The sequence below is a fragment of the Phyllobates terribilis genome, unplaced genomic scaffold (assembly GCF_046119375.1).
Source record: "Phyllobates terribilis strain yellow unplaced genomic scaffold, ASM4611937v1 Scaffold_9__5_contigs__length_417890890, whole genome shotgun sequence".
Classification (NCBI taxonomy): Eukaryota; Metazoa; Chordata; class Amphibia; order Anura; family Dendrobatidae; genus Phyllobates; species Phyllobates terribilis.
Window position 1 is genome coordinate 349065161 of NW_027362769.1, and position 18894 is coordinate 349084054.

Here is an 18894-nt window from a genome sequence, read left to right on the forward strand (position 1 = left end):
CTCAGTTCTTCTCCCCTGCTGCAGTTGACTCTCCACCCTCCTACCCTCAGTTCTCTTCTTCCCTGCTGCAGCTGAATCTCCACCCTCCTACCATCAGTTCCCTTCTTCCCTGCTGCAGCTGACTCTCCACCTTCAGTTCCCTTCTTCCCTGTTGCAGCTGAATCTGCACCCTCCTACCCTCAGTTCCCTTCTTCCCTGCTGCAGCTGAATCTCCACCCTCCTACCCTCAGTTCCCTTCTTCCCTGCTGCAGCTCTCTCCACCCTCCTACCCTCAGTTCTTCTCCCCTGCTGCAGCTGACTCTCCAACCTCCTACCCTCAGTTCTCTTCTTCCCTGCTGCAGCTGAATCTCCACCCTCCTACCATCAGTTCCCTTCTTCCCTGCTGCAGCTGACTCTCCACCCTCAGTTCCCTTCTTCCCTGTTGCAGCTGAATCTCCACCCTCCTACCCTCAGTTCCCTTCTTCCCTGCTGCAGCTGAATCTCCACCCTCCTACCCTCAGTTCCCTTCTTCCCTGCTGCAGCTCTCTCCACCCTCCTACCCTCAGTTCTTCTCCCCTGCTGCAGCTGACTCTCCAACCTCCTACCCTCAGTTCTCTTCTTCCCTGCTGCAGCTGAATCTCCACCCTCCTACCATCAGTTCCCTTCTTCCCTGCTGCAGCTGACTCTCCACCCTCAGTTCCCTTCTTCCCTGTTGCAGCTGAATCTCCACCCTCCTACCCTCAGTTCCCTTCTTCCCTGCTGCAGCTGAATCTCCACCCTCCTACCCTCAGTTCCCTTCTTCTCTGCTGCAGCTGAATCTCCACCCTCCTACCCTCAGTTCCCTTCTTCCCTGCTGCAGCTCTCTCCACCCTCCTACCCTCAGTTCTTCTCCCCTGCTGTAGCTGACTCTCCACCCTCCTACCCTCAGTTCCCTTCTTCCCTGCTGCAGCTGAATCTCCACCCTCCTACCCTCAGTTCCCTTCTTTCCTGCTGCAGCTCTCTCCACCCTCCTACCCTCAGTTCTTCTCCCCTGCTGCAGCTGACTCTCCACCCTCCTACCCTCAGTTCTCTTCTTCCCTGCTGCAGCTGAATCTCCACCCTCCTACCATCAGTTCCCTTCTTCCCTGCTGCAGCTGACTCTCCACCCTCAGTTCCCTTCTTCCCTGTTGCAGCTGAATCTGCACCCTCCTACCCTCAGTTCCCTTCTTTCCTGCTGCAGCTGAATCTCCACCCTCCTACCCTCAGTTCCCTTCTTTCCTGCTGCAGCTGAATCTCCAGCCTCCTACCCTCAGTTCCCTTCTTCCCTGCTGCAGCTCTCTCCACCCTCCTACCCTCAGTTCTTCTCCCCTGCTGCAGCTGACTCTCCAACCTCCTACCCTCAGTTCTCTTCTTCCCTGCTGCAGCTGAATCTCCACCCTCCTACCATCAGTTCCCTTCTTCCCTGCTGCAGCTGAATCTCCACCCTCAGTTCCCTTCTTCCCTGTTGCAGCTGAATCTCCACCCTCCTACCCTCAGTTCCCTTCTTCCCTGCTGCAGCTGAATCTCCACCCTCCTACCCTCAGTTCCCTTCTTCCCTGCTGCAGCTCTCTCCACCCTCCTACCCTCAGTTCTTCTCCCCTGCTGTAGCTGACTCTCCGCCCTCCTACCCTCTGTTCCCTTCTTCCCTGCTGCAGCTGAATCTGCACCCTCCTACCCTCAGTTCCCTTCTTCCCTGCTGCAGCTGACTCTCCGCCCTCCTACCCTCAGTTCTCTTCTTCACTGCTGCAGCTGACTCACCACCCTCATATCCTCAGTTCCCTTCTTCCCTGCTGCAGCTGACTCTCCACCCTCCTACCCTCAGTTCCCTTCTTCTCTGATGCAGCTGACTCTCCACCCTCCTACCCTCAGTTCCCTTCTTCTCTGATGCAGCTGACTCTCCACCCTCCTACCCTCAGTTCCCTTCTTCTCTGATGCAGCTGACTCTCCACCCTCCTACCCTCAGTTCCCTTCTTCCCTGCTGCAGCTGACTCTCCACCCTCCTACCCTCAGTTCCCTTCTTCTCTGATGCAGCTGACTCTCCACCCTCCTACCCTCAGTTCCCTTCTTCCCTGCTGCAGCTCTCTCCACCCTCCTACCCTCAGTTCTTCTCCCCTGCTGCAGCTGACTCTCCAACCTCCTACCCTCAGTTCTCTTCTTCCCTGCTGCAGCTGAATCTCCACCCTCCTACCATCAGTTCCCTTCTTCCCTGCTGCAGCTGAATCTCCACCCTCAGTTCCCTTCTTCCCTGTTGCAGCTGAATCTCCACCCTCCTACCCTCAGTTCCCTTCTTCCCTGCTGCAGCTGAATCTCCACCCTCCTACCCTCAGTTCCCTTCTTCCCTGCTGCAGCTCTCTCCACCCTCCTACCCTCAGTTCTTCTCCCCTGCTGTAGCTGACTCTCCGCCCTCCTACCCTCTGTTCCCTTCTTCCCTGCTGCAGCTGAATCTGCACCCTCCTACCCTCAGTTCCCTTCTTCCCTGCTGCAGCTGACTCTCCGCCCTCCTACCCTCAGTTCTCTTCTTCACTGCTGCAGCTGACTCACCACCCTCATATCCTCAGTTCCCTTCTTCCCTGCTGCAGCTGACTCTCCACCCTCCTACCCTCAGTTCCCTTCTTCTCTGATGCAGCTGACTCTCCACCCTCCTACCCTCAGTTCCCTTCTTCTCTGATGCAGCTGACTCTCCACCCTCCTACCCTCAGTTCCCTTCTTCTCTGATGCAGCTGACTCTCCACCCTCCTACCCTCAGTTCCCTTCTTCCCTGCTGCAGCTGACTCTCCACCCTCCTACCCTCAGTTCCCTTCTTCTCTGATGCAGCTGACTCTCCACCCTCCTACCCTCAGTTCCCTTCTTCCCTGCTGCAGCTGACTCTCCACCCTCCTACCCTCAAGTTCCCTTCCTCCATGATACAGCTGAATCTCCACCCACCTAGACTGATTGACAGCGCATGTCCCTCCTCCCTGCTTGAGCTCCACCCTCCTACCCTTATTGACAACTCTTCAGTTACCATGCTCTCTGCTGCAGCGGAATATCCACCTTCCTAACCTAACAAGATACTTAGCGCACCTCCTCCCTGCTGCTGAGATTGCACATTACTGACATTAGTCAGGGTGGGTGGGCAGACACTGAACCCCCTTGTATTAATGAGCTCTCTCAATTTATAGCTAGACTCATAAAATCTTAATTTTTCAAATCAGTATTATACAGCCATTCTGACTTGGATTTTCAAAGTAAGAACTCCAGTCTCTTCAGGTTTAAGTGATCTATTTAATAATGGGCGCAGTTTGTATTGAGAAATCTGGTGACGGATAAGTTCTGAAATTCATAATTGTATTGCTACACAATGAGTACCAACGGGTCTAAATTATACACTTGTAGTCCCATAGACTATGTGCCACCATATGGTACTACTGAAAGGCAGACTTGTCTACTGAACAGGTACTGCCCTTTATTTGCACGGATTTTGGCTCATGTTTGGAGCTCTGAGCAGGTGAATGCTTTGTGATTCATCAATTGTCATTTGAGTCGAAGGATTGGAAGTGTTTCTGCGCTCTCCGGAATACGACACAATCAGCGGTATGATAAAATTGTAGGTTTATTGTCAACGTGTTTTGGAGTCCACTGACTCCTTCTTCAGGACGACCATACATAAATAGAAATAAACATTTTTTTTAGGGGACTACACCCTCCCATATTAAGTAATAAAGAAAAAAATATGGGCGACTACACTCTCCCCTGTTAAGTAAAAAAATATATATATATAGTAGACTACACCCTCCCCTATTAACTAAAAAAATAAAAAAATATGGGCAACTACACCCTCCCCTATTAACTAAACAAAAATAAATATATAGTAGACTACACCCTCCCCTATTAACTAAAAAAATAAAAAAATATGGGCAACTACACCCTCCCCTATTAACTAAACAAAAATAAATATATAGTAGACTACACCCTCCCCTATTAACTAAAAAAATAAAAAAATATGGGCAACTACACCCTCCCCTATTAACTAAACAAAAATAAATATATAGTAGACTACACCCTCCCCTATTAACTAAAAAAATAAAAAAATATGGGCAACTACACCCTCCCCTATTAACTAAACAAAAATAAATAAATATATATGAGACTACACCCTCCCCTATTAACTAAAAAAAGAAAAAAATATGGGCAACTACACCCTCCCCTATTAACTAAACAAAAATAAATATATAGTAGACTACACCCTCCCCTATTAACTAAAAAAAGAAAAAAATATGGGCAACTACACCCTCCCTCTATTAACTAAAAAAGGGTCTCATGTAGAGAAAGTTGGAACTTGATGACCCATATGTTTTTTAACCTATGTAACTATGTAAGTTCTACATGTAAATCATCCCACATACATTTACATTCAATTGTCCTTTAATTACTAGATCCCCAAAGCTAACGGAAATAAAATTAATTAAGACATACTACTTATTCTAGCCCATGTCAAACGTACAGAGAAGTGTTACCACACCGTCATTATATGTATGATGACACCTATAGAGCCGCAGTGCCGTGTGAGGCTGTCATCAGCATACATACAGTATAATGACAATGGCATTTATATAGTGGGGGGGGCGCATGTGTTTAATGTCAAATGTGGAAAGGGAAAATTGTGAATATTTATCTCATTCATGGGACATATAGGCTAAAATATCTCCGAATGGATGAGGTATCTGATTCATGACATCACTAAAAGTGGTTAAATGAGGAATTTAGGGCTGCAGAGGTTGAGAAGTACCTAGAACCTGGAACTTATTGGGTGTGTATGTATGTATGTATATCTGCAGAAATATCTCTTCACTTAAAAAATATTCTAATATTTGGACTGCACAGACCCCATTTGGTATCTAATAGGGTCCCAACTTTGGCTCTGTAGACCCTCCATTTCCTGCCATGTAGGACCTCCATGGGAGAGCCCTTATATGGCAGTGTTACTCTGAAATTTGTCATCCTAGGAGGAAAATAAACCTCCTTAAAAGTGTAACCGTTTTAATTATCATTTCATAAATCAATAGTTCACATGAAAATAAGTAACTTTATAATACATCTTATCAGAAAAATCTACTTTTTTCTCCTTCTGGACTGATCTCTCACTCTTAATTCATGGAAGAAATCTGTATTCAGTGAAGGCAGATTAGTTTCCCATTACTGAAATAGGAAATGACAGTTGGTGCTCAAAAAGTTCTATGGAGGGGTAGGAGCAAGGGACAAAACTCTAGAACTTTATGAGCACCAACCATTTTCTCTCCTAATATTGTCACATAGTAAATGAGTGTGCAATGGGAGAAGGAAAAGCAGGACTAAAGACTGTTCAACTATGTACACTTGAAACCAGAAGTTTACATACACTATATAAAAAGACACATATGCATGCTTTTCTCAATATCTGACATGAAATCAGAATAAACCTTTCCCGTTTTAGGTCAATTAGGATTACCATCATTTTTAATATTTGCCAAATGCCAGAATAATGAGAGAGAGAATGTTTTAAGGCATTTTTATTACTTACTGCAAAGTCAAAAGTTTACATACATTTCATTAGTATTTGGTACCATTGCCCTTAAACTGAATGACTTGGGTCAAACGTCTGGGATATCCTTCCACAAGCTTCTCACAATAGTTGGTCGGAATTTGGGCCCATTCTTCCTGACAAAACTGGTGTAACTGATCCAGGTTTGTAGGTAGCCTTGCTCTCACCTGCCTTTTCAGCTTTGCCCATAAATTTTCAATAGGATTGAGATCAGGGCTTTGTGATGGCCACTCCAAAACATTGACTTTGTTATCATTTTGGCAGTATGATTCGGGTCATTGTCCATTTGAAAGAACCATACCTGGCTGATCTCTTGAGATGTTGCTTCAGTGTTGCCACATAATCTTTTTTTCTCATGATGCCATCTATTTTGTGAAGTGCACCAGTCCCTCCTGCAGCACAACAACCCCACAACATGATGCTGCCACCCCCATGTTTCACAGTTGGAATGGTGTTCTCAGGCTTCCAAGCTTCTCCCTTTTTCCTCCAAACGTAACAATGGTCATTATGCCCAAAAAGTTAAATTTTAGTTTCATAAGACCACAGGACATGTCTCCAAAAATTAAGGTCTTTTTCCTGTGTGCGTTTGCAAACATTAATCTGGCTTTTTTATGTTTCTTTTGGAGTAATGGCTTCTTCATGGCAGAGTGGCCTTTCAGCCCATGTTGATTGAGTACTTGTTTTACTGTGGATATTGACACAATTTTACCAGCTTCCACCATCATCTTCACAAGGTCTTTTGCTTTTGTCCTTGGGTTGATATGCACATGTCAGCCCAAAGCACGTTCATCTCTGGGACACAGAACCCGTCTCCTTCCTGAGCGGTATGATGGCTGGACATTCCCATCTTGTTTGTACTTGCGTATAATTGTTTGTACAGATGAACATGGCACCTTCAGTGATCTTGAAATTGAACCCAAGGATGAGCCAGACTTCTGCAAGTCCACAATTCTCTTCCTTATATCTTAGTGATTTCTTTAGACTTTCCCATGATGCTACACAAAGAAGCAGTGTGTTTCAGGTGTGCATTAAAATACATCCATAGGTGTGTTTCTAATTAACTCAGATGTTGCCAAAAAATCAGAAGCTTCCAAACACATGAGATCATCATATGGGCCGTCCAGAATTATTTACAGGCATAGTAATCTTAGTATGTAAACTTTTGATTTTGTAGTAAGTAATAAAAATGTCTTAAAACATTCTCTCTCTCTCTCATTATTCTGGCATTTGGCAAATATTAAAAATTATGGTGATCCTAATTGATCTAAAACGGGAAAGGTTTATTCTGATTTCATGTCAGATATTGAGAAAAACATGAATATGTGTCTTTTTATATAGTGTATGTAAACTTCTGGTTTCAACTGTACATGTTACATTATTAAAATAAAAGAAATCCATGAAACCATTCTTCAGCACCAAACCTGCTTGCTGGTAGTTTCCAGGGCACCATTTTTTTTTTATACTTGGCACAGGTTTATAGATCAGTAAAAACAACCTCAAGCATGCGATGGATATAGGTTACACAGAAGTTAGATTACACATTTGCTGACTATATAGCAAATGTTATTCAAAAGTAGAGCTTTGCTTGCATGTGAATTTACTTTTTTTTTTGTTTGTGTCAAATATGCTCTAAATGGTAATTAAATGATTCGTAGGCTGCGGACATGTATGGACTATAGACGCACTTTTTTTTGTTTGTTTGTTAAAAAAACTTTTTTATTTTTATCTGAAAGGTGTTAGCTCCCTCTAGAGAACCATTTGAGTACTGCAGCTAGAAACAGGGGTATGTTTTCCTAACAGCTGGGGTCCTAGAGGAGGATACCCTCACTCACTAAGAATTATGACATAAGTCATTGACTGGAAAAAGCCCTTTCAAGTTGGTGATTTTGATTTGCAACATTTATTTTATATACACAAACAGGTAAAAAAATAAAAATAAACATTACGCAAAGACAAAAAAGGAGTTGGTCATATTTCACATTTATTTATTTACCATCATATCACAGACTGCATTAGATACCCCATAAACAACAGAGGACAACCATCAACCTCCTAGTACAGCTTTTGCTTATTAATAGACTTTTTGGCTGGGAATCAAATGAGGTTGTGTAAACCCTGTTCCATTTAAGCTCAGAACACCACAAATATGTCAGGGAAATTCAGTACAGTTGTCATGTATGCGTTATATGAATAAAAACTGCAGCTGCATCCCCCTCCTCCTTCTCCATAGCGGCAGCCCACGCTGCCACTATGGGGCCCATGAGTTGGGGGGACCCGGTGCGGCTCGAAACCAGGCCACCTCCCAGTCATCACAATTTCAGCGGTATCCACATCCCAGGATGAAGATACGTTGAATAGAATGGTGGATCAGGGAACGAGAGCTCCATGATCCACCATTCAGCCTGCGAGTCTGAGACTCCGTGCACTGCAGGAGCGATGACGTCCCTACGTCGTACCGGTAGTGTGGAGTCTTAATGCTGCAAAGGCTAGAGCAGCATGTCGGGGGAACAGGGTAAGGAGAGTAGTGTGTTTTATTAAATGTCAGTAATTGTGGGGGCTTCATACTAAGTCAGGAGTTGTGGGAGCTGTGATATTGAGTGGGTGGCTGTGGGGGCCCTTATAATGAATGGGGGCCTGGTGAGGGTCCTCATACTGTGTGAGGAGCTGTGGGGGCCATTATATTGTGTGAGGGGCTGTGGAAGCCATCTTACTGAGTGGGGGACCTGCGGGGGCTCTGTGGAGCCTTCATTCTGTGTGGTGGCTCTCATACAGAGTAGGGGGCATCATACTTACAGGCCATGATACTGAGTGAGTGTGGAGGGGAACAATGGGATATCATTATATTTAGGGGACATTTTAGGGGCATCAAGCTGTTGGGAAATTATACTGTGTAAATGGCACTGTGGGGACATCATACTTTGCTGGAGGTACTGTGGAGTCATCATACTATACGTGTAGGATGAAACTGTGGCGGAGGAGGGGAATTCACTATGGGGATACCATACTCAGAGTGTGTGTGTGTGTGTGGGGGGGGGGGGTTAGGGGAGAATTTTTGGAAGCATCATACTCTATAATGGCCATAGACGGGGTGGTCTTTTTGGATTCTGAGGAGACGGAGCATTTGCAGGAATTTCCAGCGAATGATTCAATCCTGGATTGGATATTTTTATATATCAGGCCACAATGGCATTGACCCGTCAGATCATGACTCACTGGAACTTTTGAATGTATAAAATAATAAAATAACAGTTTGTTCCTTTTGTAATAAAAACTTACTTTGCAATATGTGGCTGACTCTCCCTTAAAAGAGTAACCATTGTTTAAATTATTTTTTCCATAAATCAATAGTACACGTTAAAATAAGAAACTTTATAATGTATCTTATCAGAGAAATCTGATTCTTTATCCTTCTGAACTGATCATTCATTCTCAATTCACAGGTAAAATCTGTATTCAGTGATCACAGATTTTCCCATCACTGATATAAGAGATGACAGAACTTCTATGGAGAACTGTAGTTGTAGTTTCAGAGAACTTGCAGCAGAATGTCTGTGTCTTCCTCTAGCTCCTCCCTAGAATGTCTGTGTCTTCCTCTAGCTCCTCCCTAGAATGTCTGTCTTCCTCTAGCTCCTCCCTAGAATGTCTGTGTCTTCCTCTAACTCCTCCCTAGAATGTCTATATCTTCCTCTAGCTCCTCCCTAGAATGTCTGTGTCTTCCTTTAGCTCCTCCCTAGAATGTCTGTATCTTTCTCTAGCGCCTCCCTACAATGTCTGTGTCTTCCTCTAGCTCCTCCCTAGAATGTCTGTGTCTTCCTCTAGCTCCTCCCTAGAATGTCTGTATCTTCCTCTAGCTCCTCCCTAGAATGTCTGTGTCTTCCTCTAGCTCCTCCCTAGAATGTCTGTGTCTTCCTCTAGCTCCTCCCTAGAATGTCTGTCTTCCTCTAGCTCCTCCCTAGAATGTCTGTGTCTTCCTCTAACTCCTCCCTAGAATGTCTGTGTCTGCCTCTAGCTCCTCCCTAGAACGTCTGTGTCTTCCTCTAGCTCCTCCCTAGAATGTCTGTCTTCCTCTAGCTCCTCCCTAGAATGTCTGTGTCTTCCTCTAACTCCTCCCTAGAATGTCTATATCTTCCTCTAGCTCCTCCCTAGAATGTCTGTGTCTTCCTTTAGCTCCTCCCTAGAATGTCTGTATCTTTCTCTAGCGCCTCCCTACAATGTCTGTGTCTTCCTCTAGCTCCTCCCTAGAATGTCTGTGTCTTCCTCTAGCTCCTCCCTAGAATGTCTGTATCTTCCTCTAGCTCCTCCCTAGAATGTCTGTGTCTTCCTCTAGCTCCTCCCTAGAATGTCTGTGTCTTCCTCTAGCTCCTCCCTAGAATGTCTGTCTTCCTCTAGCTCCTCCCTAGAATGTCTGTGTCTTCCTCTAACTCCTCCCTAGAATGTCTGTGTCTGCCTCTAGCTCCTCCCTAGAACGTCTGTGTCTTCTTCTAGCTCCTCCCTAGAATATCTGTGTCTTACTCTAGCTCCTCCCTAGAATGTCTGTGTCTTCCTCTAGCTCCTCCCTAGAATGTCTGTCTTCCTCTAGCTCCTCCCTAGAATGTCTGTCTTCCTCTAGCTCCTCCCTAGAATGTCTGTCTTCCTCTAGCTCCTCCCTAGAATGTCTGTGTCTGCCTCTAGCTCCTCCCTAGAATGTCTGTCTTCTTCTAGCTCCTCCCTAGAATATCTGTGTCTTCCTCTAGCTCCTCCCTAGAATGTCTGTGTCTTCCTCTAGCTCCTCCCTAGAATGTCTGTGTCTTCCTCTAGCTCCTCCCTAGAATGTCTGTGTCTTCCTCTAGATCCTCCCTAGAATGTCTATGTCTGCCTCTAGCTCCTCCCTAGAATGTCTGTGTCTTCCTCTAGCTCCTCCCTAGAATGTCTGTGTCTTCCTCTAGCTCCTCCCTAGAATGTCTGTGTCTTCCTCTAGCTCCTCCCTAGAATGTCTGTGTCTTCCTCTAGCTCCTCCCTAGAATGTCTGCGTCTGCCTCTAGCTCCTCCTCCTCCATATAATTTTAAAAGCACCAACTGTCATCTATCTCAGTAATGGAGAAATCAGTCTTCACATCTGAATACAGATTTTACAGAATTGACCCATGGATTGAGAGTGAAAGATCAGTCCAGGAGGAGAAAGAAGCAGATTTCTCTAATAAGATATATTACAAAGTTGATTATTTTCATGTGAAGATTTAGGACAACAACTGGGATTTTTTTTTCTCTTAACATAGAAGTACTCAGATATTTAGAATTAAAGGGGTTATCCAGGCTTCGGGGGTGTTGGTGTTACTGCAGACTTGTGAATCCTCAGAGTGCGCTGTGTCAGGACTCAATGTGACTGCAGACTTGTACCTCAAGCCTGGACAACCCCATGGTCCTCAGTTATCCAGAAAGGTGTCGGCATGGTCAATTTTCAAGTTATCTGTAACTTACGAAGATTCACTGTCTGCTCAGTGTCTGATTGAGATATATTAGACCCACACAATGAATGTCCAGGGCTACTTTCTTTCTACTGTCTAATTGTTTGGAGCTGATCATTAAGAAGTAATAGGATCCAGAAATATTATCGCCCAGTTTCAGATGAGGTTTTCCTTTGCTGGACCTCCATGTGTCCGGTCTTGGCCTTTGACATCTGCACCCGAGTCTGGATTGATTGCAAACTTTTCAGGTCCCTCTTGTGTTGCCACCAAGCCTTGTATCCCAGCCTCATGCTCTCGTGCCCTTGTACGTAGGGCGGCGATACTGCGGGTGGCTTTGTCTTCTGCTTGATTTGAAACTCCTTTTGTGTGATTTAGGGGGTCTAATACTTTGTTTTTGATACATTTTGTGTCCTCCGATCGGTTCTCCTCTGGTCCTTTATTGGTTTTACAGTCTGATTTACTCTGATCTTCTGCTTGCACTGGGCAATTCTGTACCCTCATTTGCCTTCTCATCTTTGCACGCCGGTTTTGAAACCAAACCTGGGGAAGGAAATGAAGAAATGTATCACCTGTGATGTACACTAAAGGTAATGATGTGGGAGGAGGGGAGAAAGAATTTTATTACCTCTATGTTGAAAAAAACTAGGCAGGAAGGCAGTGTTGTATATTTCTACACACGTGGTCAAAATTGTTGGTACCCCTCGTTTAATTAAAGAAAAACCCACAATAGTCACAGAAATAACTTGAATCTGACAAAAGTAATAATTAATTAAAAATCTATGAAAATGAACAAATGAAAGTCAGACATTGCTTTTCTGCTTCCATAGAATTTAAAAAAAAATTAAACTCATGAAACAGGCCTGGACAGAAATGATGGTACCCCTGAAAATAATGTGACAAAAGGGACATGTTAAATCAAGTTGTGTCCACTAATTAGCATCACAGGTTTCTACAATCGTGTAATCAGTCAGTGGGCTTGTATATAGGGCTACAGATACTCACTGTGCTGTTTGGTGACATGGTGTGTACCACACTCAACATGGACCAGAGGAAGAAAAGAAAAGAGTTGTCTCAGGAGATTAGAAAGAAAATTATAGACAAGCATGTTAAAGATAAAGGTTATAAGACCATCTTCAAGCAGCTTGATGTTCCTGTGACTACAGTTGGAAAAATGAAGCATATACAAGAAAAGAACATGATCCCTACTGTGAAACATGAAGGAGGCTCTGTTATGTTCTGGGGCTGCTCTGCTGCATCTGGCACAGGGTGTCTTGAATCTGTGCAGGGTACAATGAAATCTCAAGATTATCAAGGGATTCTAAAATATTTAGATTTGAAAGTCCTCAGTGGTTGATACCTTTTTAATGGCTAACTGAATAAATGGTAACAAATTGCAAGCTTTCGAGACTACTCAGGTCTCTTCATCAGGCATAGTATAACAAAATCTGAAGAGTCACGTATTTATACACAATAATACACACAAGAAAGAAAAAAAAATGCAATAGATAAGACAGGTGATGAAAAGCAGAGTTATTATGGAAGAAATAAACAGTTCTGGCTATAAATATTTTAGCAGTTAATAGATAAGGAGTGTGAAGGTTTTATTGTCCTGTGTCCAGTGTTGTGATGACCTCACAGGTCTGAGAGTCTGAGGAGCACATTCCTTAGTTGATGTAGAATGACATAAATCCATGCGACACATTCATTCCTGCTCTGAAAGTGTTAAAGGTCATCATCAGTTTATATTCTGAGACTCTCCTTTCTCTCTGAGATTTGAAGTTACCTTTTAATACTAGTAATTTCATATCTTTTATGCTATGATCAGGGGAACAAAAATGTTTGGCAACAGGTAGATCTATTCTTTTTTCTTTTATTGTGTGGCGATGATGATTCATCCTTGTTCTAAGTTTTTGCCCTGTCTCCCCTAGCTGGACATTTGGTACATATAATTAAGTACACTACATTAGATGTGATACAGCTGAACGTACCTGGGATCTTATAGTCCTCATGTGAATGGGGGATCTTTATCTTGTCTGTGGTCATTATACATGGACAGGTTTTACATTTTTTCTGGTTGCAAGGAAAGGTACCTGTAGCTGGAGGAGATGACAGGGTGCTTCTGACGATGATGCTTAGATTTGGGGGCTTCTAGAGAGGGATTCTAGAGAGAAATGTGCTGCCCAGTGTCAGAAAGCTTGGTCTCAGTCGCAGGTCATGGGTCTTGCCACAGGATAATGACCCAAAACACACAGCTAAAAACACCCAAGAATGGCTAAGAGGAAAACATTGGACTATTCTGAAGTGGCTTCTATGAGCCCTGACCTAAACCCTATTGAGCATCTTTGGAAAAAGCTGAAACATGGAAAAGGCAACCTTCACACACGAGACAACTGGAGCAGTTTGCTCATGAGGAGTGGGCCAAAATACTCTCGAGAGGTGCAGAAGTCTCATTGACAGTTACAGGAATCGTTTGATTGCAGTGATTGCCGCAAAAGGTTGTTCAACAAAATATTAAGTTAAGAAGAACCATCATTTCTGTCCAGGCCGATTTCATGAGGTTAATTTTTTTTAAAATTCTGTGGAAGCAGAAAAGCAATGTCTGACTTTCATTTGTTCATTTCCATAGATTTTTAATTCATTATTACTTTTGTCAGATTCAAGTTATTTCTGTGACCATTGTGGGTTTTTCTTTCATTAAACGAGGGGTACCAACAATTTTTACCACGAGTGTAAATTATTTACCGGGAGGCAGTACTACCTGTATCTACAAATATTGACAAGAAGGCCGTAAACGAAGGCAGCAATGTATATTTCTACATTATTTACAAGGAGAAACAAGGAGGCAGTACTACCTGTATCTACATAATTGACAAGGAGATAATACGGGAAGCCAGTGTTTTATATTTCAACATTCTTTACAGTGAGAAACAAGGAGTCAGTACTACCTGTATCTACATAATTGACAGAAAGGTAATACAGGAAATCAGTGTTGTATAGTCTACATTATTTACAGGGAGAAACAAGGAGGCAGTACTACCTGGATATCCATAATTGACAGGAAGGCAATAAACTAAGGCAGTGCTATATATTTCTACATTATTTCCAAGGAGAAACAAGGAGGCAGTACTACCTGTATCTACATAATTGACAGGAAGGCAATACTATCTGTGAACGTAGTAGTTGTTACATAGATGCAAAGAAAGCCATTACTATCTGTGCAGTTATCATTTAGAGGAAGACACTCAGATCAACTACAGGTAGACTATACTATCTGTCCCAGTATCCATTATAGTTGGAAACAGGAAGACAGTACTATCTGTCCATATATGATTTCCAGGGGGAGATGTGTGAGGAAATGCTATATGTACCGACATCATATACAGGGAGAGACAGGAAAGCAATACTACATGTTCCTACATTATTTGCATAGACAAATACCAAGAAACTACTATTTCTTCCACGCATATCTCATAAAGGAGTCAGTATTATCTGTCTAGATAATTTACAGGTAACACTATCTGTGCCAATATTAGTTACAAGGAAAGACAGAATAGTACTGTATACCCCAATATGATCTACAGTGAGAGACAGGAAGCCAGCACTACCAGTACCTACATCATTTACAGAGGGACAGACAGTGCTACAAGTAGTTACATGTATATAGGCAGTCTTATATGTGCCCCATCATTTACTGGGAGAGACAGCACTATCTGTGCCTAACTTTTATCCAAGGATTATGCTAAAAATTTGGAATACTTGGCAAATGAACATGACCAAAATGACAGGGAGGCAGTATAATATTAGGGTTGTGTAAAAAGTCGATGCAGCTGTTCACACCAGAAATGGAAAACGTAAAAGGGTATATTTGCTTATAGAAAGAGTGCCACTTTTGTCCATAGGTTGTGACAGGTATTGCACCCCAGCTCCAGACACGCAACTACTGCAAAAATCCTAGACATAGCCAAGGACTAGGCTGGAGCGATTTCTGGGGTAAAAATAAAAAGGTGTCTTATATCATAACCCTTTTAGGTGACACCTTTCACAGGATTGTCACTCCACTCTCCCAGGCTCCTGACTGGTAAATCTAGCTTGTCCATACAGTCGTACCTCCCTCCTCACCTGTACTCTAGTCTCTAGCAGGTCCAGTCTCAGTGCCAGCGCCTCCCTGATGAAGATGTCGGGGTAATGGTTGGTCTGGAAGACTTTCTCCAGTTCTTCAAGTTGCCAGCTGCTATAATTCGCTCGTGATCTCCGCTGCTTTATACGATGGCTTCTGTCTAATGGGGGAGGGAATATAAAGACGGAAGATTAAGACCCCCAAAGAGATGACGAAGTCCAGACATAATGAATGAAAAATATAGAATCCATTGCAATAGTGTCCTTAGGTAATGACCCTGCGGTGCGGCACTCTGGGCTACACGGGTGTCATTGTGCCTGCAGCTAGGACAGGATTAAAGCCTCATCGAGAATAACGGACTGACTATTTTCATCAGAGTTTAGTCCGAGTGTCATTAGTTTTTCTCGTATGCAGAGAAAAAAAAAATTCTCCACTTTCTCCTATGTGACTGTCCGTGAAAATCAGACCGCACTCAGATGTCATTCAAGTGCAGTCCGATTTTTTTTTTTTTTTTTAACGGACCCATAGACTTGCATTGTCAATTTTGATCTGACCCTCGGAAAATGGAGCTCTGGCTACTGTAAACTATAAGGAAATAAGAATTCTGCTGGAATTTTGGAACTTTTTGAGATGTTGGATAAAAGGAGAAAAGCTTTTGAACAGTTTAAATTGATTGCATATTTGCATATTTAATTACCTGGCAAAGGGCAAGGTCTCATCTGGAACGGTAACAGCACGGCATCCTTGTGTGTCCCAGAATGGCTGCAGGGCTGGAACAGTTGAAATCCAAAAATAGGAGATGGGAAGAAGATGCTGGAAAACCTGTTGGGCAAGACATGGCTGCAGATGTGCGCCAACGGCTGAGGAGTGTTTTGGTGGCCGGATCCAAACATGGTAAAGCCTATAGGGAAGGAAGGATAATAATAACGCAAATACCTTAAGTCTTATGGGGAGAACGTTTGAGGAGACCTGGCAACTCTTCCATGAAAAAAGCTACTGGTCCCAGGAATTCTTTGGTCTTCACCATTTCACCTATACAGGGATCTGGGGGTTGAGGCAAAGGCCCCATTGTTGTGTTCACAAATAGCTGCTGGCCGGTGGAGTGAGTTGGCAGAGAGATGGTCATTTAGTCAAAGCATCAGAATCAGGAACAAAAATTGGAATCCAGAAGAGTGGTAAGGAGTATAGCTAAAGTCAAGTCAGCAGGACAGGACAAAGAGAAAAAATCCACATGCATAAAAAGAGTTAAACAGTCCATGGTCAAATCAAGGATATAACCCTAGGGTCAAAAGTAAAATGCAAAACTACAAAACTGTCATAACACAAAAATGACAACAATTTACTTAAAGGGGTTCTTTAGAATGAGAAAAAAAAAAGTCTGCTAAAAACGCAGCACCACACCTGTTCATTGGGATCAGCTGCAATACCGCATGCATCCTGTGCACAGGTGTGGCGCTGTTTATTGTACAAAACAGTCATATTCAGCTAATCTTGGACAGTCCCTTTAAGAATCAAAACTTATTCGCCATTACTGCAATTCTAAATTGGTCCAAATTTCAAAAATACATTTGTAAAACAATACGTTCAGCGCCGTTCCTCACCACTGGTCACTTGTAGACAGCTATATAGATCCCCCCTTAAAGCCAGACATGTTCTAGACCCATTGACTCAGATGATATCGGATGGCTGACCACCGACTGCCATAAACACATTTTTAGCCCCAATAAGTTGAATTTTTGTCACTTTTTGTGCCAGCGGATTTTTCACCAAATTCATCAAAATGGAGCAGGATGTTTGATGCATCTGGCACAAATGCTTTTTTTTTTGCACTTTTGGAATAAAAAGTCAAACGACCTTTTCACTAAGTTTCAAAATTGACATCTGATCGTCTTCAACTGTGAAAAATAAAAAAGTGCAAAAAATGTTGCGACATTTAAGAAAGTCTCAGTAATGAATTAGCCAAGAACATCTGGATAATAAAACCTGTGCCCACATTGTGAAGGAAGGGGTCACTGCTGGATCTCCAGGCAGACGTGCTCTCTACTGGCAGGACACATATACTACTGAAACCTGTGGTGGAGCAGAGACTCATTTGCTCCCGGCTCCTCCACTTACTCTGCCTAGTCTCATGGCTGGAGAGAGCTCATGGAAGACAGTAGGAGGCACAATGGCCAGCGCTGGGCTACAAACTGCAGGAAGAAGAATCAGAGACCCCGACGCGCGTCACAGAAGAGGGGCCACGGTAGGGTTGTTTTTTTATCATTCAAATTAGGACATTACTATTAAAATCATATGGAGCAGGGCATTTACTAACATATAGAGGTATTTAATATATGGAAGCACAAAGGGGGTATTTATTAATATATGTACACAGAGGGGACATTTATTAATATATGGGGCATTACTTAATATATGGAGGCATAAAGGGGGTATTGCTTAATATATGGAGGCATAAAGGGGTCATTTATTAATATATGGAGGCATAAAGGGGGCATGTATTCATATTTGAAGGTACGAGGGAGCATTTACTAACAGAAGCTGAGAAAGGGCATTTTTAATATTTAAAGCAAAGAGGGGAAATATTAAATATTGACTCAGAAAGGGGGCACTGTAAGATATTTAGACACACATATACAGTATATATACACACATATATGTGTGTGTGTGGTGTGTGTGTGTATGTGTGTATTTTTTTTTAGGGTGGAAGTAACTTTTGTAAAGCCTATCATATTAATGGGTCATCTGGCGGGACAGGGGCAGGCAGGTCCAAAAGTTACCCATAGGGCTCTATTATGCCCCAGGCAGTTACTAAGTGTGAACAGAGCCTTACAGAGCTATCCTCCTAGGAGGCTTTGATTGGAGGGGGGGATATATATATACATATACACACACACAGAATTTTATGGACAGAATGTGGCACCAACTAAAATCTAAATCACAGTCACAAGACAGAAGGAGGTGGTCGCTGCCTGGGTGTCAGGAGGGTCCTCTGCAGATCTCTAGGAGAACTCTCACTCACCTGTCTGCAGTCCTGTGGGACTCAGGAATGACGGATTCTTCCAATCAGTTTGCACCCTGTTTCCTCCGCAGATTGTGTCCCTATACAGCAGCAGATTCAGTACATCCTTAGCCGGAGAGCCCCAGAGGACGGCACCGGACGGGCACCTGATCCAGGTGTGAACTCCGGCAACAGCCTCAATACCTGGACAATTCCAGGAAACCGTTTCTCCTCAGTCATTCGCTGGCAAGAAAGGAGCTATTTCTCCAAAACTTCAAAGAGGCTCTTCAGTCAATTAGAGGGAAGTGTGATTGAGAAGCCAGATTAAATTACTAAGTAAATATTCATCCTTAATGCATCTGCAGCACTGACCCAGAAACCAGCTGTCAGTGGATAGGTGAGCGCAGCACTATGGATCCGTCCTGCCGTCTGCAGCACATTCACCAAGTTATTTTCTATGGGTAACAAAAAAATAGATATATAGTTATAAATATTTAAACAGAAGCGTAACTTAAATTTCTCGCGACCTACCATGTACCACGCGTGGCGGAGCTCCAGAACATACAAGACCATAGATCAAGGATGGATAATGCACCACAAATAATATCGGTCGATTTTTTTCTAATTTTGCATCAGATCTTCATCTGTGGGTCCATTTTTTTTTTACATCTGCGTGATATCCACGTATGATCCGTTTTCATACAACTACATTAAAACATGTACATGATCACAATTTCCTATGTTTATAATAGAAATCTATCCGGAAAGATCGGATGCC

At 43.2% G+C, this 18894-nt stretch overlaps 1 protein-coding gene across 1 annotated transcript; it reads right to left on the bottom strand.

The window, feature by feature from the left end:
* Positions 1-8570: 8570 nt before the first annotated feature.
* Positions 8571-18502, bottom strand: LOC141162231 (uncharacterized). Its single transcript, XM_073648112.1, has 4 exons — positions 18138-18502; positions 15816-16019; positions 15121-15278; positions 8571-11541 (listed from the first exon to the last, which is right to left on the bottom strand). Exons 2-4 carry the CDS (start codon positions 16009-16011, stop codon positions 11158-11160), a joined length of 738 nt encoding a protein of 245 aa, XP_073504213.1. The 5' UTR covers positions 16012-16019; positions 18138-18502; the 3' UTR covers positions 8571-11157.
* Positions 18503-18894: the final 392 nt, after the last annotated feature.

Excerpts from the sequence above, each read along its gene's own strand:
- LOC141162231 (XM_073648112.1), bottom strand. The coding sequence starts at position 16,011 with ATGTTTGGATCCGGCCACCAAAACACTCCTCAGCCGTTGGCGCACATC. Across the intron at positions 15,279-15,815 it reads GAGACCTTGCCCTTTGCCAG|ACAGAAGCCATCGTATAAAG; the intron begins GTAATTAAATAT and ends CTCCCCCATTAG. Across the intron at positions 11,542-15,120 it reads TGCTAGAGACTAGAGTACAG|GTTTGGTTTCAAAACCGGCG; the intron begins GTGAGGAGGGAG and ends TTCCTTCCCCAG.